Below are 25,167 nucleotides of genomic sequence, written 5' to 3'. Positions count from 1 at the left end.
CTCAAATAATTCTCAGCTCTCCAAGTAGTACCATGATAAAAAGACTAAACGTAGCATAGTGTAGTAGGTCCAATGTTCATTAAAAAAAAAAAAAAAAACATATAGTAAACTCCCCACCCGCAAAGAAGTGGAAGGAAGTGGGGAGGTGACATTTTGGAAAGGTTCATGAGGTCATGGGCAGAAGTCGCAATGTCACCATTAAAGGGCTGTCGGTAAATCAACAACGCCGTGAGTCACTCTTTCTTCTATTTCAGGTATCAGTATGATGCAAAAGTCAAAAGTACAGCACAGTTGGACAGGAAGCTGCCATTGTACAATCGAAAGAGGGCGTTTCCATGGTTACCTTTGTTTCAGCAATAAGTCAGCTGTTGACTTGTTTCATGAAACTTCCCCTAATGTTCTGTGACATTTACTTTAACTTTAAAAATGATTGGGTGATAAAATACACAAGTGACTCACTAACAACCGCTCTAATTCCTTCCATAGATTTTTTTTTTACTTATTTTGTACATAGATATCAGTAGATTCGAAATGTTTTTAAATAAAATTGATAATTTAGAGTTAAAAAAAAACAACTTAAATGAACATCGATACATGTGACCCTCACTCGCGCTCTACGTTCTGGTTTTTGCACTATGATTATTGACTACAACTCCCAGCCTTCGCTTAAAGCCGTTCCATTGAGGGGTTGACTCGTTTTGTTCACAAGTCTGGTTTTGAATTATGCTAGGCCCGGGCGGTGACACCGACTTAATTAACACCGCCTCTCCGGTACGGTGGAGTCACCACAACAAGCACCCCAACTTGACGGTTGCTACGCGTTTCTTACGGGTTGCTAGTGGCAAGCATGGCTAATCGCAGCATTTACTCCCTGAGCGTCATTTAAGTGCTATAATGAAACCTTTCGAATCGGACGAGGAGGAAGCGGAGCATCTGAATGTTTACCAGAAACAATTGAGACGTGAGTGGACGTTGTTTTGTGTTTTCGCTCGCGTGGCTCGGTAGCCTTCGCTTAAGCTACGCGTCTAAGACAGTCAACATCTTTAAATTTACTTAGAACTGAATGAGAAGTTTGCTATTACTGTGCTCCCCACTCGCCCTTTTAGTGGAGTCTAATTAAAACGTCAATAATATAAGAGACTCATATTCAGTCTCAGTTAAAAGTTAAAGCCACCTGTTACCTTTTAAGACCCCCTGGATTAAAGAATACACTGGTCACGAGTCACATAACATTAGGCACACCTACATCACATTTTAAATAGGACGCAGTACACTCAAGTACCAATATTCAACCTTCATTACAATAATGATAATGCTTTCTTGATTGTATAAATATGTTTATCATAGTAGTTTGCAGTAAAGCCATTCTCAAAGACAAGCACTATGGAAAATGTAAGGATGGATCATAATACTAATAAACTTGTGTTTACCAGAGCCACCCAACCAAAGCCTACAGCAGCTCAGCGACGCTCTGGAACATCTCCACCACGATGACAATGAGGAGGAAGATCCTGTCAGATGTGAGGATGGGGACAGTCGCAGCGGTGGCACCCTGGCCTCGACAATGGAGAAAAACTGGCCTCGGTGGAACCACAAGAAACAGAGCGAAGCAGGTGACAAATGTATAATGGTGACAAAGCACACTTTTGTAATTATATAAGACTATGGCCTGACAATATGAAGTTTATCACTTCACATTTCCGTGACACAAAGATGCCTCAAGATGGCGCCAAAGCAATATTTAATGGTTTTAGCCTCAGCACAAAAACGTTGAAGTTTACTGTAAAACTGACACTTAACCTTTTTAAGTTATTAGTGTTAGTATGTATATATATATTTTTTTTTAACAAATGTTTCATTAGTAATACTAACTTCTAAAGCCAGACACCATAGACAGGCTAATGGAAATGACCATAGATGTTACGGTAATTAAATATTCATTTAAACATATTATGTGAACCGCCAAAGATAACAGTAATTAGCATCAATGTTATGGCAATCATAAAGCTTCTACTACCTGCACATTTAAAATTCCACAAGGTGGTAATATGATATGAAATGGAAAGTTCAAGGCATGTGTAAGTTTTTGTGTGCCTGTGTGTACAGTCAATCAACTGAAGAGTCTCCTGTTAAAGCAGGGCAGAGAGATGCTTGCTCCTCTCTCACCTCCAAAGGTAAACATTTAACACCGGATCTGTCTCGTTATCTTTTTGATGGTGCAAGTCCACTTAGTTACTCAATTATTGTTTCAAAAAGATAATTGATTAAAAAATGATAGTGACATCTCTGTTATATACTGCATGTACATACATTGTTAAAAATAATATAAAATAATATATTAGTAGCATATATACATAAATGCCCTAATCCATTTTCAGGACTTGGTCCCGGTGACTCACAACCCCCCAGACTACATTCAGCACCTGGAGGCTGAGGTCCAACTCTGCAAGGTTTGTGTGAAGATCCCGTTGTGGATTCAGCTGGTTTGACTTGATGAGTAAAAGTGTGCACGTGTGTGTGTGTGTGTGTGTGTGTGAGACAGGAGGAGCAGCAGGGGCTCAAACAGCGCATCCGAGTGGTGGTGGTGGAGAACGAGAAACTGCGTGCCGAGCTCAAAGCCACACATGCGGATGCGTCTCCCAAGGACCATCACACGGTAAAAAAATAACTTTCATAAATTGTATGTTGCAATCAAAACACAAATGAACGTGACTCATTCTAATTAATGTCATGTAAAAAATGCCCATTTTGCTGTGATGCATATCACGTACTTTTATATGTTGTTTTGTGTTTCTAGGTGAATGAAACTATGGCAGGCGACAGTTACGTGGCCAAGCATGGGGAAAGCTACACAGCATGGAAGCATGAGCTGGTTTGTCCTGTCATGATAATTGTTTGTCTCTACAGTTGAGTCAATAAACGCAAAATATTTTTTTTGCACTACGCGCACTCAATGTTGTGTGTGTGCACGTCAGGAGCAATTGAAGTCGATGCATCAGGCCCAGATTGAAAGACTGGAGGCTCAGGTCCTCTCCCTCAGGTTGGTCTCGGACTTTTTATCACCGCTTAAATCTTCCGCCTTCCCTTTACCTTCCTATGACTCTTTCACCCTCCAGGAAGGATCTGTCGCTCAGTCAGAATGAGTGCCGGGAGCTGACGGGCCGTCTGAGACGTAGCGAGCAGGAGGTGGCGGCAGCGCTGCGGGCCGGCGGCGCGCCGCGCGTGGCCGGCTTGTGTCTGCAGTGCACGCAGAAGGAGGCGCTATTGGCTTGCACGCCCGACAACGTGCACGTCCAGATTGTTGACCGACTCACCAAGTGAGTAGACACAACACAGTGTGGTGTATTTTTATTTTCAAAACATGTCTATAAAACATATGGGAGGGGTAAAACTTTAAATAAGAAAATTAACCTGCATATATTGCTATTCTAGATTATGAGTGGCTTCCTGTGATAAATGGGAGCTTCGGTGTCGGTGTATGTATATTATGTCTGTTTGAAAACATTTTGGGGCCTGTTCACTCGCAGGGAGCGTGACGAGCTACTGACGGCTCTGAGTGTGGCACGGTCCGCTCAGCAGGAGATGCAGCACCGGGAGTGGTCGGCTTGTTTGCAAGTCAAAGGCGCCGTTGAGATGGCCGAGGAGGCCCACCTGCACAGAGCTGAGGTTGGATTATTGCAATTGACTACAGCTATCCATCATGAAACCACAAATGAGACAACACACATAATTTCTAACTCATTTTACAACAAATGGTTTACAGATTAGCCATGGTTATGACACCATCTGTTGGCATGTTTGAACTTAAAAAAACGAATCTTTTGGAATTTGTGTGGAAAATTTTCAATCTTGAAACATCATTTTTTGCGAGCATTAACCTCCATCAGCTACCATATAATAGTTTTTACCATTATTTAGTTCATCCCAATAAAACAAGAAGAACATAGACAAAAATTTGAAGTGAAAATCAAGTAAATGTACTCAATTGGATTTACAATGAGCCATCAACTCAATCGACTGTCGTCTGTAGGTAGAGGTACAGTGCCAGCAGCTGTCCAGGGAACTCGCCCGGCAGACGACACAGCGAGAACATGACGCGCAAGCCCTGAAGGACAGACTGGCCGAGGCCAGAGAGGAAGGACGCAGCGAGAGCCGTAGGCAGAAGGAAGAGCTGGCAAATACCGTAAATGCAACTTATCTTACTGAGCATTATCACAAACTTTGGTGGAGCTGCACAATTTGGTGACATCCAACACAAATAAGCCTGCACTTTCTAATTTGCTACCATCCCTTTTACTGACTGAGTTTGTGGTGTGTCCGCGCACGGTGCATCAGGTGGCCTGGCTGTCCCAACGTTCCGCCGAACTGGAGGGGCACCTCGACAGACTCCACGGCGACAAGCGCTCGCTGACCAATCAGCTGGAAGATGCGCAGCGACAACTCGCCAGTGTGGGGCAAGAGAACAGCAACGTATGCACTTTGATTCACATAAGCATATGTTCTCTCGTCACAATATTGTAATGCAAGATGACCACAAACTCAATCCAATTCACAACTTTTTTTTTTTTGGTACCAAAAAGGCGTGTATTGTAATCCTCCTTCATTCCACTGGGGGACAGCAAAACTCTAGCTATGGTCTTCTCCGTATTCTGTCAAACCTTAAACCTCCAAAATATATTTCAACCACTTCAAATGTAGTATTGTGCGAGTTTGAGCTATTTGTCTTGATAAATGACCTTACTAATAGTAGCACACAACTATAATGTATATTCAGGAATAAGGGAACACATTTTCATGAAATTAAAGTGAATATTAATCGTCTCTTGTGTGGGCTTCAGGTCTGCGCGGAGCTCCAGTATCAACTCAGCAATGCGCAACTCAAGAAAGAGGAGGCTGAGCGAGAACTGCAGGACCTTAAGTCCAAGAGCAGCAGGCAGCTGGAGAAATCCACACAGGTTGGTTACATTGTCATATACAGAAGCATGGTAATCAATTTGAAAAACATGAGAAAACTTAATCAATTTCACAAGGAAAACTTGAAAATAAGTACATCCATGAACCATACACACATTATATGCCCCCCAAAATTATTTGCTAAAATTTTATAAAAATGATTTAGTTTGCATTTCATCCATACAGTTGTACATATGTAAATAGTAGATAGTTACGTCAACCCTCTAACAAATCATTTATTAAAGGATGTCACATTTTTGGCCAATGAAATGAAAATATGTTATTATTTTGGTAGAGGGTTAGGGAGCAGCTATAGGAATCGACACAGGTAACTACTGTATTAAAATAAACTCATATTCTGATTTACTGAGTTGACATTTATTTACAGAGTTGCGAATAGGCAAGAATAAAGCCTAACCCGTTTGACACGAGGTCACACGAGTTGTGTTTGAACGCGGCGCTGTGTGAGCGCGCTTGTTTTCAACATGTCTCTCCACGGGACAGGAAGTGGAAAAGCTGAGCTCTGAGCTGGTTGGCTGCCGGCAGCGTCTGGAGGCTGTCCAAAGGGACGGTGGCCAATGGCAGGCCGAAGCCCTGAGCCTGGCCGAACAGCTGGCGAGCGCCCAGCGCCAACTGCACCTCACCAGGTGAGCGCCTAATCCCGTTCCGCATGCCAGCAACGCGCTCGCGGCGTCACCCTCTGCCTCGGCCTCGGTCCGCTTCGGACCCCGCGCACCAACTGTAGCGGCACCAGGTAGCAGCTAATCCTATTAAACGGAAGCGCGTGCGCGTGGGCAGCCGCTGCGCTGTGGTCTCGGGACCAACTGGACCCCACCAGGTCACCTCTAATCCTGTTAGGCATGCCACAACATAACACACACACACACTGGCTCGCTCACTTGCCGGCGCCAGCAGCGCCAAACTGCTACTTGAGCCTTTCCACTTGTCCCTGGCGCGCGCACGCACACACACATACACACACACACGCATGCACACACACACGCGCAACCATGCACATGCAGGACAGCGTGGCCTCAGTGGCTCTCTCTCCAGGCTCCACCCTCCTTCCTCCTCTTACTTGGATCCACTGCTCTTTCTCATCTATTTTTTTCTTAGCTCAAATTGAAACAGAGGTGGCATATTTGAAAAAAATTCAGTGTTTTATTTTCTCTTCGGTGTTTTGTTTTTCTTGACTTCTGAATAAATGCTAAATAAAAAGACAGCACTAGTTGTCAGCTTGTTGTCAAATTAAGTTCGCTTGTAAGGCTACAGCGTAGTTTATCCTGAAATGTAATTTGAAAACCCAATACTGCTTTTTTTAGGAGTAGTTTCATACCATGTTTCATGATGTCAGTTTTTAGTGCTGGAGGCATCCGGAAATTAGATGGAGCCTGTGTTTCTATTTCATCCATCTTGTCCCCCTCCTGTCATCTGTTGCCCGACGACCCGCCGCCACCGGTGTCGTCCGCCCCGACCCGTGCCAGCCGCTGGGGGCGCGTTGTCAACCCTGTCACCCCGCCACCGAGATGTTTGAGATGGGCACAGATGTGACAGTGCTGCCTTGTGTGTGCGTGCGTGCGTGTGTGTGTGTGTGTTCGTTCACTCTGATCTGTGTTTAAGTGTGTTTGTCTGTCAGCTGGCCAACGCTAACACTCACACTGGTTGCATGGCGAGCTCTCGTGTGTGTGTGTATGTGTGTGTGTGTGTATGTGTGTTTGGTAAGCGGTTCTGTGCACGGTGACACAGACATTGAGCTGGACCAGAGTAACTATTGGCGCAAATGCTCACGTCACTGTGTGATATAGTTTTATGGCACCGCAGATGTGCGCTGTGATGTTGGACAGGTGCTGGCGCAGCCGAGGAGACAGCAGCCATTGGAAATCAATTTTGCTCATTAGCATTGAAAGGCACTCGGGATTTATTGCTCTGGCTCGTTAATGTTTACAATATCAGAAACTTTTCACCCGAGACATACAGGTGCTTTTCAATTTATTGGAATATGGCAAAAATATTCCTTCATTTCAATACTAGAGCAATGAAGAAAAGTTTGTGTCCATCCGCAGGCCATCAGAGGTCACGCTGCTCTGCTCGAGGCTCGTTCAGCGGATGCGGCCCTTGGCTTTTTTGTCCGCTTGGCTCCCGTTTGACCCCCTTGATAGAGGGGAAAGGAGCTCTTTCATTGCCTCTCCGCTTTTATTCTGTCTGCCTTGAGGCGCAAGTGATCACAGCAGATTCAGAGCTTGTTTGATTCCCGCCGATTAATGCGTACAAAAAGTGTGTGTTTGTTTTGGTCTGTCGGCAAAATTCACATCACTCGTGGTAGCACGTGTCTATACGCACGTACACACACACGCACGCAATGGTGGGTCCCCTGGCAGCTGGTGCGCTCCAGGATTGGATCATCAGCCAGCTGTGAGTTGGACAGCCCAGGATCTGTCCTAATCCCCGTCACTCTGTTCACATCCACACACACTCGCCGGCCCCAGCCCAGCAGAGGGCTTTACCAAGTTTGGATTGATTGTTTGCTCCTTTCCTTGCCTCTCTCTCTCTCGCTCTTGCTCTCGCTCTCTCTCGTTCCTCCTCCTCTTCTTTCTTCCTTTTGTCGCTCCCAAAGGCAACCAGAATGAAAAATCGGCCTTAGTGGTCATCTCAAGCCAGGCACGCATGTGATGGTAGAGTACACCCCATGCTTGGGTTTTTGGGACAATGTCTGCAAGGCCTCCCACTATAAAAAGTCCATCATCTCTGTGAAATCAGGAATACATAGTCATGAGCATGTTTGCTTGGGAAACAGCAAGTTTACTCGTTAGACACTTTGTCCAACAAATTCAACTTTTTGCAGAAGATTTGAAAAGCCAGTCAGGGAAAGAGTAAAAAAAAAAAAAAAAAGTTTCATTAAAGTCTCAAGTGTGTTCCAGTCCAGTGAAAACAGTAGAAACCGGAAGGGTACACTATGTATCAAGGCAAAATACAAAAAAAGATTGACTGGGGAATTAAAACAAAATCGAGTTAGATATTTACGCTTCTGCCTTTTAAAATGAGTTAGTTAAACTTGTAAATTTGCTTCAATCAAGTCTGCTATTTTCTCGCACCTTCATATGTTTGTCTAGTGAGTCTCAGATTTCTACATCTCTCCACGCTGTACCTTAAAGTACATTCCTTACACAAGTAACAGAAAAATAAAATCGCTTAATCTGATCCCACCAAAAAACATTTTGTGCAGAAGCCCCCCACAGCTCACACAGAGACTCAGCGAGGTCACAAGCGACCCCACCAGGCCCCGCCTCTAAAAGGCACACAGACAATACAATATGGACAGATACTTCCTGTACATTATTTTCCACTATTTTTTATTATGATGTAAAATTTAGAGACGCAATTGTAGTTTTTTGCTTTGTCAAAAATGCGCTTCCTTTTTCTATTTAAGGTGATTGTTTTGCCCCTTCCATGTGCATTTATTGTCGCATTGTTTATTGAGAAAGAATCACAAACAAGATGGCGACACTGAGCTGCTTGCTGTGTTTTTCTTCGACCTTGAGCGCACGGCGAGACGGCGAGACTTTCCCCAAACTCCATTAAACATGTCACGCTGCTGCTGCTCTCTCTCTACGCGCTCCTCCGCCTCATCTGTCGCAGCACGACAGCGGCGAGGTCTGCGTAGGCGGAGACGAGAGAGCGGCACGGGTGAGCGTGAGAGGGCGGAGAAGTGTAAATGAGGAAGGTGAAGGCAGCAGATGCCGCGTCCCGCCAGAGGCTGGCTCCGAGCAGGCCCCGGCCAAATTCAGCATTCGACAAAACTGCTGCAAAGCAAACTCGGCGGGGGGCTCTTGTCCAATCACAGCCCGGCATAATAGGGCTACAGTGGCGCCGGCGGCGCAAACACACACTGGACCGTGGCTTTGGCGTTCTTACCTGTAAGCACACGCTCAGATTTTTGTAATGTTAGTGTGAACATTGGACTAATGAGACTTTGCTGATTTTAATCGGAAAGGCGAGTGCGGAAAAAAAATGACACGCCCAAGATCGGGCCTTTGCTGACTTTAGTGTCAAGGTAGGGAAAGCACTCAAAGTTGGCCCAATTTTTGGTTTGTTGTTTTTTATGAGTGTGTTGGATGCAAGTATGTGGCCTCTGAGTGCCTCATCTCCAGAAGGTGAGCTGGAGTGCAGTGCAGCAATGTGTGCATCTTTCCTTTGTGTGAATGTTAAGTGTTGATACCTCAGGGCGACACCTGTGTCTGCGGAGTTTGATGCGTAGGTCTCTGTGTGACGGCGGCCGAGCCGTGCCAGGTAGAAGGCCCCGCTGCGCGCGTGCGCGTCTGGTCGGCAGCCATGTTGTTGGGGAGCAGATGGCACCGTGGTTGGCAGGGGAGGGGCTGCTTAGCACAACTAATCAGACAGTTACGGATAGGGCAGCTGGGAGGGCTCTCGGCCAGCCCTGCATGTGTGTGTGCGCGTGTGTGTGTGTTAGCGAGAAGGCGTATGCGCTCTGATGTTGACAGTGGTGGGCCCGTCGGCCTTGTGATGACGCCTCGCGGCACTGCTCTCGCCTCCTCGCTGCCAGGGTGCCCTCGTGTCCGCACCTCGCGCTTCCTATCTTCAGTCTTATTGTCTGCTACTCTTGATTTATTTTTTTTCTTTGTCACGCTTTTAGAAGCACAAGTTGACTGTATTGACTCAATTAGTAGTCGGTATTAATTGTTCCGCTTATGCTTTTAAATCTATCCCTCCAATATTTTTATCTTTAAAATAATGTTTCTGAAAATATTTGGGTAATTTTAGTCATCTTTTAAATGGTGGTGGTTCTTTGCTTTGGACTGGTTGGTCACCCCCATCCAGCTGAATGTTCTGGATCCCATCTGTAATATCTTCAAAATCTTTACCCTCGTCGGGGGCCATTGGTGCCTGTAAAATTACATCAGTCAATCAAAAACATTTTTTTCTTTTTCATCGAGCAGCTTTCATAGTTAAATAGACACGACTGAGTGCTTCACAAAACAGGTCAGCAAAGAGAACAACACCGCCACACCCCGGCCCGTTTGTAAAAACAAAACGCATTATTGAAGTACTTGACATAGCTGAGGAGAAATTAAACTTTGCACTTGCCACTTCCTTTACACTGAAACCAGTTCGGATTTCAGGAGGATTTTATCGAGCTCAGAGCAGAGTTAAATATTATTATTGATTTATTCATTTAAATAGCATACTTCATACACACCTAGGATAGTTTCTACTGTATGTGACGTTAATTGACACAGTAGTAGAAGAGCGCTCCTCGCGCAGCCTTCCGTGATTATCAAACAGTGCCGTAATCTGTTCGTCCTTTGCAAAAATAGACGCAATCGACAGATCCCTGACTGGGAGACCTCGGGCGAGATGGAGGCAAATCTGTCGGCGACAACTGTTCTCCGAGCAGCCAAGTGTGCCCCGGGACACTGGCCTACATAGGCGCACTTCTGTCGCGCCACCCACAAGCGAGTGAACCGGCCCCTCCGCCTTCTATCCACCATCCGTCCACCTCCGCGCTTCGCCTGTGCCATCCCGCAGCGCTGCGCACGAAGCCTCACACAACTTTCTGTCAATTGTCCACACTTGCTCATGTGAGTGTGAATGGTTGGTTATATGTGCTCGGGTCCAGTGGACCCTACATGACCAAAGTAAGCCGATATAGGCTCGAGTGTGATGTAGAAAACATCCTGGTCAACTGTAGGATTCCCCTCAGAGGACAATTTTGTCAAAGAGTAGCTTTTGAGATGTCTTAAACGTACTTGCAGGCTCGGACCAGAGCTCTAACGGTATTCCGACGTGTCTCGCCGGGAAAAGGGTTGGCGATTGGGGAGGGGGGGGGGGGGGCATCTCCTTGATAAGAAAAGAGGCTCGGGCCGCCGCCTGTAAACAAAGTTGACTCGCCGACAGATGGATTGAATGACAGAGCGCCAAGCCGCGCCAGGGAACGAGGCTGGCAGCGCTGCGGCGAGTGAAGGAGGGAGGGATGGATGGAGAGATAAAGGGAGGAGGTGGCCAACAGGAGAGGAGGTGTGAACAGGTGCATGGCCGCTGAAGGAAGAACCAGCAGATGGAGAGAGACACAGCCAGTTTAGTTACAGGAAAAAAGAGAGTGGGAGGGGGAGGAGGCATGAGGGGATGGGATGGAAGATAGAGCGATGCAGAGAAAGCGAGAGAGACAGATGAAGAGGGTTTGCGGGCTACATCAGGCCGCCTCTGTGTGTCATGTCGGCGTGACCCGGAGGCGTGCTAAAAAACCAAACACAAAGCCATTTGTTACACGTGGCGTCAATAAATGATGTTCAATATGTCATTTTCATTTGACGCTCTTTTTCCCTCTCTGTCGTGTTCTTTTCAAGGGCTTGGCAGAGAGAGCCCTCCGCACACACTCGCAGGCAAAGTTTGCATATTAATGTTGACGCTATGCCTGTCAGTCGTCATATTTAGCTGCTGCGTCTGGTGGAATAAGTCCACCTGCAACGAATTGAACAAGTGGATGGAAAACCAGAAATAGGCAACAGCTAGTAGAGTACAGGATGCAAAACTATCTTTTGGAGAATACTAATTTTACTTAAACAATTACATGGTGCTAGCCAAACAGTGACGCATAGCAACATGTACAGTGACTGAAGTACCTACATTATAGTACCCGCTGATACTGAGGACCGATACTTGATGATACCATAACATAGTATGTATCCATCATATTTGTTTTTACGTCATTATATATTTTTCCAGGTTGCATATATTACACATTGTTACACATTTTTAGCACTTCAAATAATGTATGTATGTTGTGAAATAAGATGAGAAATCATAAAATTGCCAACACAATTATCCAGAATGAGTGACACATTTTGTTCTTTGGAGTGGGATTGAGCCAATGTCGCTTTGACAAACAATGGCATCAGTGTGACTGCTGGTCTCCTCGCACAAACTTGCTGCATGTTAGTGTGACTTTGTGTGATATATTCGAAAAGCGTCATTGTGCTTGTCGCTCTTTGTACAAACATCAGTGTCTCCTCCAAGTCCACCATCTGACTCCAATTTGTGCCGCTCCTCTAATAAAGCAGCATTTGGCGCTGCTGGCGCCGGACGTCGCCGGCACCGCGGGGCGCTGCAAACTCTGGGTCGGGCCGGGCCGGGCTGCCCCCCCTCGTCTAATGGCCGACAGCTTGAATAGTGCCCACTTACGTCGGTTCTGCCCAGTAAGCCCCCCCCAGCTCTCTCTTTACCCAGCAGCCACTGCACCTGGCTGCTCAGCCACAAACATCCCAGCTTTGGCCTTTGGCCCGACTGCTAACTGACGCTTGTCCAGAGCTGCGTGTGTTCATATGTGTGTGTGTGTGTGTGTGTGTGTGTGTGTGTGTGTGTGTGTGTGTCTGTGTGTGTGTGTCCGCCCGCATCAGGGCTTGCCACATTATGGAGCTGACACACTGGTTCCTGTCCAGCCCCCAAACTGGAGGCCCTTTGATGGTTCTATGCTAATGGCCTGCTGCTTGGATCTGATCAAATTGAACTCAAGCAGATGAAGACGGTCCAGTTGGTGACCTTACTTGTCCTCCAGCTACTTTCTGTTGAACAGCGGGACCTCGAGGTCCAACACAATCCATTGTAGACAACTGTCACCATCATAAAAGCTTTAAAAACTAGCCGAGTTTCTGTGTGCTGTGCTCTCTTTTGGGATGATGATGTTTAAAATCACAAAATGTCACGGTTGTCAAAGTGCTGTCGGCATATTTCTTCCTCAGTGTAGAATGCTGAGGGCTCGAAAAAACGAGAACAAATTTGAAGTGATGAAGAAGCAATAACCGTGTCTTCTCTAATGTCTTTCTTCTTCTTGTTTGTTGAGTTCTATCCTTCTTTCCCGGAATTCTCGGGGTCCTTCTACATTGAATATTGTTTGTCACTTTCAGGTCTTGACACGAACACACTCGCATAAAGGTGTCAGATTGTTGTTCTGAAGTTGTTTTGCGACAAAGAGGCGGCCGCGGCGCTCCGTTTGCTAGCTTGCTTGCTTGCTTTTGTGGGCCCGCCGTTGCCGACTGCTGCAACTTTCTGGCGTGGCGTCTGATGCTAATTGGTGGGTAAACAGGTTTGGTGCGAGCGCCCCGTCCTCCTCCTCATGCTGCTCTTCAATGGCGCGCGTATGGACAGAAACACAAAAGTAGACGCAGCCCCCCTGGAACCTCTTGCAGGACCAAATGGCTGGCAATGCCTGGCCGCCATCTCCCGCTGAGCCCTGGTGTGCGCTTTGGTGGCTCAGGCTGCTGTTCAAACCCAGCGGGTGTCCCGCTCACCCACACACACACACACACACACACACACTTGGTCTCCCTGCGTCCCCTGCACGGCAACGCCACCCGCTTTCACACCCCAGACAGCAGGACAGCAGGAGAACGCACACACACAAACACGCAGGAAGGCAAGCAGGATGGAACCGACAGACGCGGTCACTTTAGAGATGCAGGCCAAGCGCTGCAGGGGAGAAAAGTTTTCACTTGAACTGGAGAATTCTCTCTTCATTAGCGCCTCTTTGGACTTCAGGAAGAGTTGTATTTATTTGTCATCGCTCTCGCTCTCTCCCCGTCTTTGTAGTTTCTCCCGTCCTTTTGTGTGCGTCTGTTGTTGGCACGCTGCTGGACTTGGAAAGTTTGTCTCCAACAGACGGCCGGCCGGCCGGCTGGGATGCGCGCACCTTTTTTGTGACGGCCCTACCTGCGTCGGAGGGAGGAATTAAAAGTGATGCGATGGTGCGTCACCGTGCGTTTATGTGGACACGCGACATGCTCGACCCGCTATTTCCCGCTTGTGATGCAAATGTGACAGCCCTGTCGTTGAGCAGGAAGAAGGAGAGTGCAGTTCTAATACTTTAATTTTGGGGCCTTCATCTAATCTTTGTTTTATTTTGCCATTTTTTTAAATGAAGTTGGAATAAATTCTCTTTTAGTTTTCATTGTTTTTGATTTATTGCCTTAGTTTTGGTTATCGATATTAACCCTGACCGCCCTGCAAGCTGTCTCCGATGTCACTGACTTGGCCACGCCCCTCAAAGGCACACACATTGCAGTTTGCACTTCCTACTTTAGTTTTTTCCATTATCTTTTGTTTTGTTTTCCAAAGACATTGTGATTGATGTCAGTGGAAGGACTTAATGCAATTTGATTCATTCCAGTGGCTGTTTGACTCTCATGATGTAAATTCCACTTGTACTGAGCATCCTTGTGTTTGTGTATCGGCGCCTCCAGAGAAGCCAGCGAGACGGCGGCGAGAGCTCACGAGGACGAAATGGCGTGCGCTGCCCGCGCCTGGCGCCAGCGTGAGGGCGAGATGGCGGCGCTGCTGCAGGAAACGGAGACGCAGCACCTGCAGAGAGGTCAGTGACTCCAAAACCAGGACTGAGCCTGGATAGGCTGTCGCTCCCTGTGACCCTGTGACAAGGGTAAGCGCCATGGAAAATGGATGGTCGCAGCAGCAAGGCGCCTCTGAGGTGGATGTGGCGGCGTGGAAGGTGACCTGGACGGACGGGTCAGAGTGCCCGCTGCGTCCCAGCGTCAGACCATCTGGCTCCTTCTCCTCCTCCTCCTTACCTTCATCGACTTTCTTTTTACAAATAGTCCTGGATTTGTCACAAGTTCATGCAGAGCTGTCGTTGTGATTTGATTTTCCAAAGGGAATCAAATGGACAGAATTGAAATTTCAGAATGGAAAATGTGTAATTCATGAAAAAAGAAAAGCCCAACTGTACCAAGGCAAACCACCAATTTTAAGAGTTGTAAAGTGCACATCGGAGCTACCGCTGCTCGCACATCTGTGGCACCATCTGGCTCCTCGCCCCCTCTCTTCTTCCGCCACCTTTCCTTTCCTTACCTGCGCTTTTCCTTTGCAACTCAGAGGCCCGCTGCTACTTGCAAAGAAAAAAAGGAGGCCAGTGGAGTGAGTGAGGAGAAGGAGAGAGCTTTGGCGGGAAGAGGAGGCGTAAACAAAGGCTTGCTTTCCTGGCATGTGGCAGTGCCACACATGTTGTCTAAAGAGAGCTGACATCAGAGCACAGCAGGAAACGCCGAGGGAGGGGGGAGGCGGAGGGGCACGGTGGCCATCCTTTAGTCACTCGCATCACTTCCTCTCGCCACTCTCACAGACTAGCGCCATAATGAGCTTTCTTTTTTTTTTTGCTCTCCTTCCATCCACCACCTTTTTTTTTTCATATTCCTATTTTTTTTTAAATGCATGCATACAGAGTTGCCTCGAGATGACATCAGATATTTCTCCCCCTCCCTCATCCCCCCATGGCTTTGGCTGTTGTTTGTTTCCAGTGCCAGTTCTGCCGGGCTTTCTGTGTCCCAGGGTTCTTTTTGGCCTACGCACGGCCAGACATATTCAAAGCCCGCTCGCCTAATTAGCATTCTTCATCCCAACTTTCTCGCACTATGGCCAAGACTGCGTGTGTGCGTGTGCGCGCGCGCCCACCAGATGAAGCTCGTCAAAGTTAGGCAAGCATCATTACAGACTTGCCATGTTTGGCATGTGGAACATTTTTGGGATGGAAGTCAAATAGAAGTATTAATACATATTCAACACTAATAAACAACTATGGGAATAAAGTCATTGAAAAATGCTAAAATATTGCAAGATGAAAAGAAAAATATTGTGACAATAAAAAAACTGTTTTTTTTTTATTGTGACAATATATTTTACGGAAGGCATAGGCCCAAATTTTACGTTAACTGAAAAAACTCCAACAGAAAAAAAAAATAATTGTGAGAATAAAGTTTGAAATTCCGATGACAAAAACAAAAGGAATGGCCCAACTTTTCAAAGACGTGGCCTTGTCCTCCTTTTTATTTGATTGTTGCCAGTGCCTGATGGTGCGCCGATGCGAGAGCAGGTGGGGGCGTCATCGGCGGCGTCCAAAAACGACACCATTGTTAGGATTTGTTTGTTTCCCAAGGAGAGCAAACATATGCTGGTATGCGCGCAATTTCAAAGGCGGGATGAAAGCCTGCTCGGAAAGAGGACAAGGCGGCAAAGGGCATAGCACCAGACAACGTTGTATTTTAACGTTCAATGTTCAATGCGGTACATATGTACTTTTGCTGCAGCTTTTGTGTGCATTTCATCTCTACACAGGCGCCAGGAGGCACTTTTTAAAAATTGTTTTCAAATTCTTTAGTGGAGAGCAGCAAAGTGTTTGCTTTGTGTGTTCTCAGCGAGCGAGTTGGACAAACTCCTGTCTTCCCAGAATTCCCTCATCAAGAAGCTGAAGGAGGAGTGTCGCACGCTGGGAGCCACGTTGGAGGAGCTGACGGGAAACAGAAGGTCAATGCCACAAATCGTCTTGATGAATAGTCGTATGGTTGACATTTTTATATCGCACTGGAGACTCGAGTGTTGTATTTGTTTCGTGACTAGCTTACATGCTACATGTTCCCTTCCTGCCTGACCTGTTTTCTTGTTCAACCTGATGCAAGTGGAGTCACAGCAGGCCTGCCTGCCCCTCCATCTGCCATGTGTACGTGTCTGCCTGTTGTTGTTTGTGTGTGTGTGTGTGTGTGTGTTGCATATACATGTGTGAGTACGTGTACGACAGTGACCCTGGGCCCAGCGTTCTGTCAGCTGTTGGAGCTGTGCTGCGCATTAGTCACATGACGGCCTCCAATCTGGCCCTGACAGACAGCCTGCGCTGGCTTCACCAGCCACAACACACACACACACACACACACACACACACACACGCACGTACAGACTGAAGAAGGCTCCAAAATGATAAACGCCGTTCCCCTTAGATGCCCATTCAGTCGGTAGGTGATCCGCAAAACAGTGGCGTCACTGTGTGTGTGTGTGTGTGTGTTGTGTGTGTGTGTGCGCGCGTGCGCATGTGTGTGCGTGCGTGCGCATGTGTGTGTGTGGGCCTCTGGCTGTTTGAGCTCCTGGAGTCCAAGTCAAGTGTAGCGGTTAAAGTCCTGCTGGACCGCCACAGTGACAATAAACACAAACTCATGCTGGGGCTGACGAGGTCCGCTCTGTGCTGTTGAAGCAGAAAATGGGCTACGGGTGCCCTCAAGGTTCATGTGTACCTCACGCATGTGGGACACTTTTCACCTTGCATGTCAAGCCATGCTATTAGAGGAAAAAAAAAAGTACTTTGGATAAAGATTTTTTATTATTATAAAGTTGTTGAAGGAGTAGCAGTACTTTTACATCTTTATTTGTGTAAAATGGAGCTTTTTTATTGACTTGTAACATTTAAAATGTTTTTTTTTCTTTTTGTTTGTAGGCGGGAAGTGGAGCAGCTGGCTGTGGTGAATCACCACCTTCAGGACACAGTGAAGAATATGAGAGCACGCTGCTCCGACATGGAGAAACAGTGTGTTCAGCACGGGCGCGTGCACCACACCATGAAGAACAGGTGCGCGCACACGCAAAATCAACACATAGCTCGTTTCACCAGACTAGTCATGGAGAATAAAGTTGTCGTTTTAAGAGCAAAAAGAGAAAATATTTGTCGCACGAGTAAAGTTGAAATTTGTTGAGAATCAACGTGGCATTCTTGGAAAATACAACTAAACCAAGTCGTAATTAAGAGAACATAAATAACAAATGACCAGGATAAAATTATACTTTTTACTTGAAAAGATGTAATGATGTAGATTGCAATATTACAAGAAAATAAAGATAATTTTATTAATCGAAAAAAAAAAAATACTATTACAAGCTAGCTAAAATTATATTTATGCTCTCTTTTTTTCTCACTAACGAGAAGGTGTTATTTTCTGACATCACGCACAATGCGCCCCCCCCCCAAAAACAGAGAAAAAAAAAACATGTAAATGGCACGGCTGCTGATGCTTAAACTATGGTGGAGTTCATAGACAATTCTGGAACGGCATAAAGTGCTTCCAGATTTGCCTTTGGCTGCAGTGCGCGAGTCTTTGTGTGCGCGTGTGTGCGTGTGTCTCCGCAGGGGCGCTTGGCCAGTCGCCTGCCTCTGCCCATGTGGCCCAGAGTGTGTGTGGGTGTCGTCGTCCCACTCTGTAGGAGCTCTGCATCAGCACCTCACCTAGACACACGCACACGTCACCACATTTTCCTCCCACCCGCCCGTGAACTTGTGGCCAAGCAGACAAACAGAAGCAAAAGTCAAGCGCGCGGCAGCTGCATGCAAAAACAATCTCGCTTGGTGAGAGGGTATCGTTCTTGCGTGCGTCCTCGGGAGGTTCGCTTGAGCGCGGCTGCCAAGCGCGGATGGGCCGGGAAGCTGGCGCCCAAACTTGGCGCCGCCTTCCCCGGCCGAACGATGATAATCAGCGTTGGCATTTAGCAAATTCTGTTTTGTGCTTTGACATGTCGCTCAGTGGATGAATCCTCCTGCGAGTTGCCGCGCATGTCAACATCTTTTTTTTTCTTCTGCTTTTGGACATGCCTGACCACAGTTTTTCTTTTAGCTTTGCTGTTGTTTTTTAGTTGCTGTTGTGGATGGATTTGCTTAGTGTTGAGTGTTTGCTGCTTGTGGGCCTTTAAATGACAATTAAAACCGCTTGAAAAGGTTTTTAGGGTTACAACAATATTTTTAAAAAATCAGTTTGGGGTGTGGCTTGATTTTGAACGTGGGTACACGAAGGCAGTGTCTGCCAACGTTTGTTCTGCCATGGCACATATTTTGAGAAATGTGAAGGCACATTACCAAATCAAAATAACTCACCTTTGTGTGAAATCTGAGCCTGTTTAGTTGAATGCAAAATGATCATTTGGTATGAATGGCAACAGGTGGATGCACAGATTCATGGACAGAATTGACACTCTGCTCTTTTGTACTCCCAAAAGTGGAAAGAAAGAAAGAATGACTCAATGTCCAAGTTGAGTTGGCTTTGATTTCACTTTTCAGTACAAAACGTGAACACTTACAGTTAGCCATCAACAACCGTTGCGGTACAGGAATGAAGCAGCAAATCCAGCCGCAATGACACATCGAACGACAGCAGTGTGTGCGCTTGTCTCAGTCTTGAGTCTCTGAATGTTACTGCATGTTACGCCCCCAAGGGCTCTTGAACGCATAACAGCGTGCTCCATCGCAGCGCCCCGAGGCCTTTCGAGATGTAACCCGCTAACAAGGCGAGTGAGCGGCCTTGTTGCCATCCAGCCCCCCCCGTTTTTCTTTCCTCCCCTCGCTGCAATCTGTGCCGCGAAGAGCAAAACATTTGGAAAATCAGCTTGATGTATTTTTACCGGGCCAAGCCTGCTGACAAACGACACAGGGGTTTCTTAACACACACTTCATTATTTATTTGACTATTTCTGTGTTGTTTACGTCGTGAGCAGGAGGAAGGGGGCGGGGGTTGAATGGAGTGGCCAAGAGTGGTTACAAACCAACATGGAACAAATTATTAGAACACATTGCTCAATAAATAGTGTTAATGTTCTCAATTATATTTGTTTGATGCCCATCATTAGCTGTTACGTTCTGTAGCTAATGGAATGTCTTGCGTCAAACTCGGAAATTTCCACCTGAAACATTTTATCGAAGTCACCAGGGAGTTCATATGAAGATTTAAAATTGTAGGATACAATTTTTTTTTTTTTTTTTTAAGTTGAGTTTCAAATTTTGTTCTACATTTAAATGATATGATATATAAGCCCTTCACACTTTTTATCCCTGTTCTTTATTATTCAAACTTTTCCGAACACTTTTTTACACTTAACTACTTTCACATAATTCATCCGATTCACCTCATTCCAATTTCAACATATTCCAAGTATTCACATGAGGGGTGCGTCCATTTTTTCCCATTCCAAACATTTTCTGTTTTCCCAAAATTCACAAATTTTCAGCCAAAATTTCACCATTAATGGCACATTGAACATTTCACATTTACATCAATCGTTTGGAATTCACATCATTCAGCTAATTCAAATCCCATTGGGAAAGGTTGTCAACATTCCCAAACTTGCCATGTTTCAAAAATTTCACATTTTCACCTTAAAAACATGCACAAAATTTTACTAAATTTAGTTTTCCCCTTCTACATTTTTTGAACAATTCAACCCCTTCCAACTTCAAACTGTTCATCTTGTGCCTACCTATTCCAAAACCTCCCATTTACCAAAATTACACATTTTCAACTTTTACATTGGCGCAAAGCTTCGCAAAATTTTGTAAAATTCATTAAACCCTTCTAATTTCTAAATTTTTGGACCGATTCAACCCGTTCCAACTTTAAACGGTAATGTTTTTTTTCACTTACTCTTTTTCTCACTCACTGCTTTTCTCGCTCAGTTTTTCTTGCTTAAGTTATTTCTTGCTAAAGTTTTTCCTTCACGGTTTTTCTCGCTTATAGTTTTTCTTGCTTACGTTTTTTCCTGCTTACGTTTTTTCCCACTTACGGTTTTTCCCGCTTACGGTTGTTCCCGTCTACGGTTTTTCCCTCCTACATTTTTTTCTCGCTTGCGTTTTTTTTTTTTGCTTGCTAATTTTCCTCGCTTACTGGTTTTCTCACGTACTGTTTTTTCTGGCTTTCTGTTCTTTCTAAATACTTATATATTCACCTGCAGTTTCCTAGTTTTTTACCAATTTGTACCAATTTGTACTGTTCGAACTTCAACATTTTCAGTCATTGTATAACATTTCCTGTCAGTATTATTTGAGATCATTCTGAAGCATTCCCCAAGTTTTTATTCAGCCTCTTCGACTTCACACGCAATTTCTTCAGAAATTGCATTCTCTAGCTGTTACAAAATATTGCACCATTTTTATAAAGATAATTGGCATTTAATTTTAAAAAAGTGTTGTTTCTTTCAAAACAAGTACTAAATGTTAAGCAGTGTGAAACATTGCAAAGAGCAGTATTGCACAAAATTAAAGTATAAAAAATTTAATGTTACAAACAATTAAAATTTGTAGAACATTAAAAGGTGGTTCATATTATTTTGTATGGTAGCCGTGGCTCAGTCAGTAGAGTGGCTTGTTTAAAAACGGTTGGCGGTTCAAACCGAGCTCTGTCTGAGCCATATGATGTATTGTCCTTGGGCAAGACAATTCACACACCTTGCCTCATTACCCCTTGGCCAATTTTGATGCATCTACAGAAATATACATTGATTCACACTGTCCCTGTGAAATAAATTAAATTTAAAATAATAAAAATATTTTCCATGACTCACACATTGCTTTTACATTTGAAATGAAGTTGCAACATTTGAATTGCTTTCAAAAATAATTGAATAATCTAACAATGAGTAATTAGTTAATGAGTGATTTAAAAAATAATCTAAAAGGACAAAGCAGGCAAAAGATATTACACAAATATGAAACCTGAGCAATCGCATCTTTCCAAAGCTGAAATTGAAATCTCTTTTCCTTTTGTCCATTTTTGTTTCCAAGGGTTCAACACTTACGTCGGCCCTCTCTTCATCTTCCTCCTCCTCTTCTTCGTCTCCTTCTGTCACGCGTCTTCTCGGTGTTGATTCGCCGTCCTCTTTGCGGCAGCGAAAGCCACGCAAACCTTTAGTCAGCGCACAGCTGCTCGCCGGCCGCCTCACCAATTATCACCACGCACACACTTAGGTCACACACAATCATCCACTATGCGTGTGTGTGCGAAGTGTATGGGTGGCGCAACATACAGAATATGCGCAGATGTGTGTGCGGATCCACAGGCTTGACTGAGCCATATGGCCTCCGTGAACAAGGATGGTGCGTGCGTCTGGAGGAGGGATGGCGGCCCATGTGCGCCATGAGCTGTGCAAGCAGTTGTTCAAGTGTGTGTGCGTGTGTGTGTACGTGTATGCGCGCACCAGAGGCTCCAGGAGATTGCTTAATGGAACAAATGGTCGCGACAGGCCGCGGGAAGAAGGAACAGGCTTGCTGCTACCGCCGGCGCGCTACGAGCCCTGGGGTGCGAAGGCTGCTTCATCTGGGCGCCTGCCACACATACGTGCACACACACACACACACACACACACAGTGTGCTACCATGGCCCAGAAGCAAGAAGGACACCACTTCTTACAAAAACTTTTCATTTGCAAATGAAGTTGGCAAGTAGTCAAGGTGTGTGAAAAGTCTTGCCCAAGACACAATGACGTGCCTCAGACAGAGCTGGATTCTAACGACCATCCTTCCGGTTTCCGAATGATTTGCTCTACCGCCTGAGCCCCGGCCGCCAGCCAAATTCACTTCTAACTCTCAGATACAGGATGTCAGCGGCCGGAAAAGGCTACTGCGGAAACTGCAGCGAGTTAGCATGAAACCAACTTGGTCAAATATCTTGAAGGACTGTCGTCGTCAGCGCCCTCACTTCCTCCCCATCTTAGCATACGAGTGCAAGAAAAACTCAATTTGAGTTAAAAATTGGATCAACTCAGGAAGCTGGGTCAAGCTGACCCATTTCGTCCTTGTCCATTTCTGCCTGCATTGCATTTCTCGAGTGAGCACTGCTGTGTCTCATCCTCTCTCGTGGTCCAGGCGGGCTTGTGCAGTCTGGGTGGTGTCGCGCAGCTTTTTCGGCTTGCAGCAGTGCGGCGGCAGAAGTGGCCAGAGGCCTCGCAAGCTGCACCCTTTGCAAGCATGCAACGTCAGCGAGGACGCCTCATAAAGGACAACATGCTGCCGTTTCAACAGCAGTAGTGTAACATTTTAATACGTGCTGTTAACACGCCTGCAGCACGCGCGCACGGATCACAGATGAAGGCAAGCGCCTGTTGGTCGACATCTAACAGTACTAAACCAAAAGTGGGGATAAGTGCTTCAGATAAGGGTTTTAAATTAGGGTTTCCAACTTGGGTTAGGGTTTTAAATTAGGGTTTGCAACAAGGGTTGGGGTTTCAAATTAGCTTTTGCAACATGGGTAACAAATTAGGGTTTGCAATTAGGGTTAGGGCAGTGGTTCTTAACCTTGTTCGAAGTACTGAACCCCACCAGCTTCATATGCGCCATCACCGAACCCCTTTTTAGTGAAAAATTATATATTTTTTCAAATTCAAATTTTTTACTGGTGCACAAAATGAGCCATGTATGAACATCACCTTGTTCAAAGAACAAAACCAACACAATGCATGAACTATCGTTTTACTGGTGCACAAAATGAGCCATGTATGAACATCACCTTGTTCAAAGAACAAAACCAACACAATGCATGAACTATCGATTGAACTCAGGTTAAGAACCACTGGGTTAGGGTTTCAAATTAGGGTTTGCAACAACACTTGAACCAATTCCTTTCTGACGTTGTCTGACATGTCAGCATGTTAATGTGGTGACGATCACCTTGAAATACATTTGAGGCTTTTGAACAGCACAAATCTAACCCTAACCCCCGGAGGACATGTTGCACTCCCACCTGTAAATAAACACAACCACAAACAAACATTTTATATCGACACTAGCTGTGGGCTACTACTCACGTGTGCCACTGAGTGTGTGCGGGTGTCATTATCAAGACTGTCAGGGGAAATTACTGCTGAGTGCCCCCCAGCTAAACTTGCTTGGATTTTTGACTGCTGTCACACCAACACACGCATGCTCGCACGCACACACACAGTCCAGCAGGTGGGGTCCTTTCACTGGTCAAAATGTCCCTGCAATAACAAATGTTGTATAATGCAGTAATAAATTAATTGTTTGCGTGTGTGTGTGTGTGTGTGTTTATGTAGGCTTCAACAGTTGGACCGCCACTGCCAGAGCAGCGCCCAGCAGGTGTGTGAGCTGCTGGCGAAACAGAACCACATGATGATCAACCACACACAACCACTAAACAACTAACACGATGTGTACGTGTGACTAACTGAATTTCTGAGTGCGTCTCAAGTAGCAATATCAGTTATTTGTTACTCTTTTTCAATTTTTACTTCAGAAATGTGCATTTGTTCCTCATTTAAGCAGGATTGCAATAAAGCTGGAATAGAAGAATAGTAACTTAAATAAAACTGCTTTTCAACATCGATTTATTATTTATTTTCATGTTCAAACACATTTCTCAAACTTTTAGTAGTACTGAATGAGAAACATTAAACTGTTTATAATCAGACTCTTTTGATGCAAGATATTTTTTATGAAACTGATTTATATTGCGGTTTTTAAAAGAATATTCAGCCAGGTTTTTAGTTGCTGCAAGTGTCTTATGTAGTTCTTTATTTTTACAACAAAAGCTATTGAGAAAGCGCTACAAATAACAAAGAGCTATTGTGTTGTATTTTAATGCCAGTAAAAAATAATTCATAACATTTAAAAAAATCTTTCGATTTCCCTTGCGCATATTTAATTTTGTAACCCCAAATTGAAAGGAAATTGAATTAAAATATAATTGATTGAATCACGTTAAAATATATATTTTTTATTGATGACTGTATTGTAAATATGAATTCTAATTCAAACGTTAAAACGGTTCATTTTGGGTAAAATTGTGCGCGTGTAAAAAAAGAGGAAGAAAGAAATCACCACTAGAGGGCACAAGTCGAACAAACATTTCTGTTTCTGATCTTATTTGAGTGTTTTCTGTTTAATCCTACATTTGAAGATTTGATTGAGATTCCTTCGTTTTAAATTTGATTTTGAATACTTGGGGGACGGAGGAAATAGTCGCTTTTGAACTATCAGGTAGGTGTCTCGACAAAGAAGGATTCCTTTTGGCTTCATGTCCGTTGTGCATGTCGTCTATGAGACGTGGAAAGAATAAAAGGGATGCATTTATTTTTTTCAAAAGAAGTCTGACTGCAGAATGAACACAAAGACATCCAATAAATTAATTAGAAAACAAATTCAAGTGATAGTAACACAGTGACATTCAAATGATAATAAATAGCATGACATACATTTTGTCTATTTCAACTGCATCGTACGTTAAATGCATCAAAAGATGGTGTTTTTTTTTTTTTTTTTTTTTCGTTTTTACTGAAATGAATCAAACCTTTTCCGTCATTGTTTTGGAGGGAAAGCGTAAGGCTTTGGTGGCGTGTGACGAAGACAAACAAACACGGAAGGACCGGCCGGCTGCAACGTTGGAAGACGCGACCGCTTCAACCAACGACTGACGTGACAAAACGTGGCTCTGCAGCTGGAGCCCACCCCAGCTGACTTGGACCCTGTACTGGCCACCGGCGGTCCATCGCATACAGATAAATGAACATTCTTACTCGCGTTTAGAAAATGTAAAGTCTTCAACAGGCAAGCCGGATCGGAATTGGGATCGGCCGATAATCACGACGGCATGGTGCTTTCA

The 25,167-nt window shown here is 45.0% G+C and overlaps 1 protein-coding gene across 2 annotated transcripts; it reads left to right on the top strand.

The window, feature by feature from the left end:
- The first annotated feature begins 702 nt into the window (after positions 1 to 702).
- sdccag8 (SHH signaling and ciliogenesis regulator sdccag8) lies at positions 703 to 23,976 on the top strand. Of its 2 annotated transcripts, none has more exons than XM_088385793.1 (17): positions 703 to 961; positions 1,434 to 1,613; positions 2,107 to 2,174; positions 2,379 to 2,450; positions 2,543 to 2,656; positions 2,798 to 2,872; positions 2,976 to 3,040; positions 3,117 to 3,317; positions 3,528 to 3,666; positions 4,031 to 4,183; positions 4,336 to 4,470; positions 4,839 to 4,955; positions 5,458 to 5,600; positions 14,205 to 14,332; positions 16,167 to 16,275; positions 17,234 to 17,365; positions 17,921 to 18,507. In XM_088385793.1, the coding sequence occupies exons 1-17, from the start codon at positions 895 to 897 to the stop codon at positions 18,018 to 18,020; spliced, it is 1,998 nt and encodes a 665-aa protein (XP_088241919.1). In that variant the 5' UTR covers positions 703 to 894; the 3' UTR covers positions 18,021 to 18,507. The 2 variants fall into 2 exon arrangements, with proteins under 2 accessions (XP_088241919.1, XP_088241918.1); XM_088385792.1 differs by lacking the exon at positions 17,921 to 18,507 and adding an exon at positions 23,603 to 23,976 and having other exon boundaries at positions 717 to 961.
- The last annotated feature ends 1,191 nt before the right edge of the window (positions 23,977 to 25,167 follow it).

Source organism: Syngnathus floridae, chromosome 9 (genome assembly GCF_059516105.1).
Source record: "Syngnathus floridae isolate MCC-2025c chromosome 9, RoL_Sflo_1.0, whole genome shotgun sequence".
In the NCBI taxonomy this organism is placed as follows: domain Eukaryota; kingdom Metazoa; phylum Chordata; class Actinopteri; order Syngnathiformes; family Syngnathidae; genus Syngnathus; species Syngnathus floridae.
The sequence above is the reverse complement of the archived record's forward strand: the minus strand, read 5'-3'. Positions and strand labels throughout refer to the sequence as shown.

Coding starts and splice junctions, on each gene's coding strand:
- sdccag8 (XM_088385792.1), top strand. CDS start 895: ATGAAACCTTTCGAATCGGACGAGGAGGAAGCGGAGCATCTGAATGTT. Junction 4,184..4,335: donor AGGAAGAGCTGGCAAATACC/GTAAATGCAACT, acceptor ACGGTGCATCAG/GTGGCCTGGCTGTCCCAACG. Junction 4,471..4,838: donor TGGGGCAAGAGAACAGCAAC/GTATGCACTTTG, acceptor TGTGGGCTTCAG/GTCTGCGCGGAGCTCCAGTA.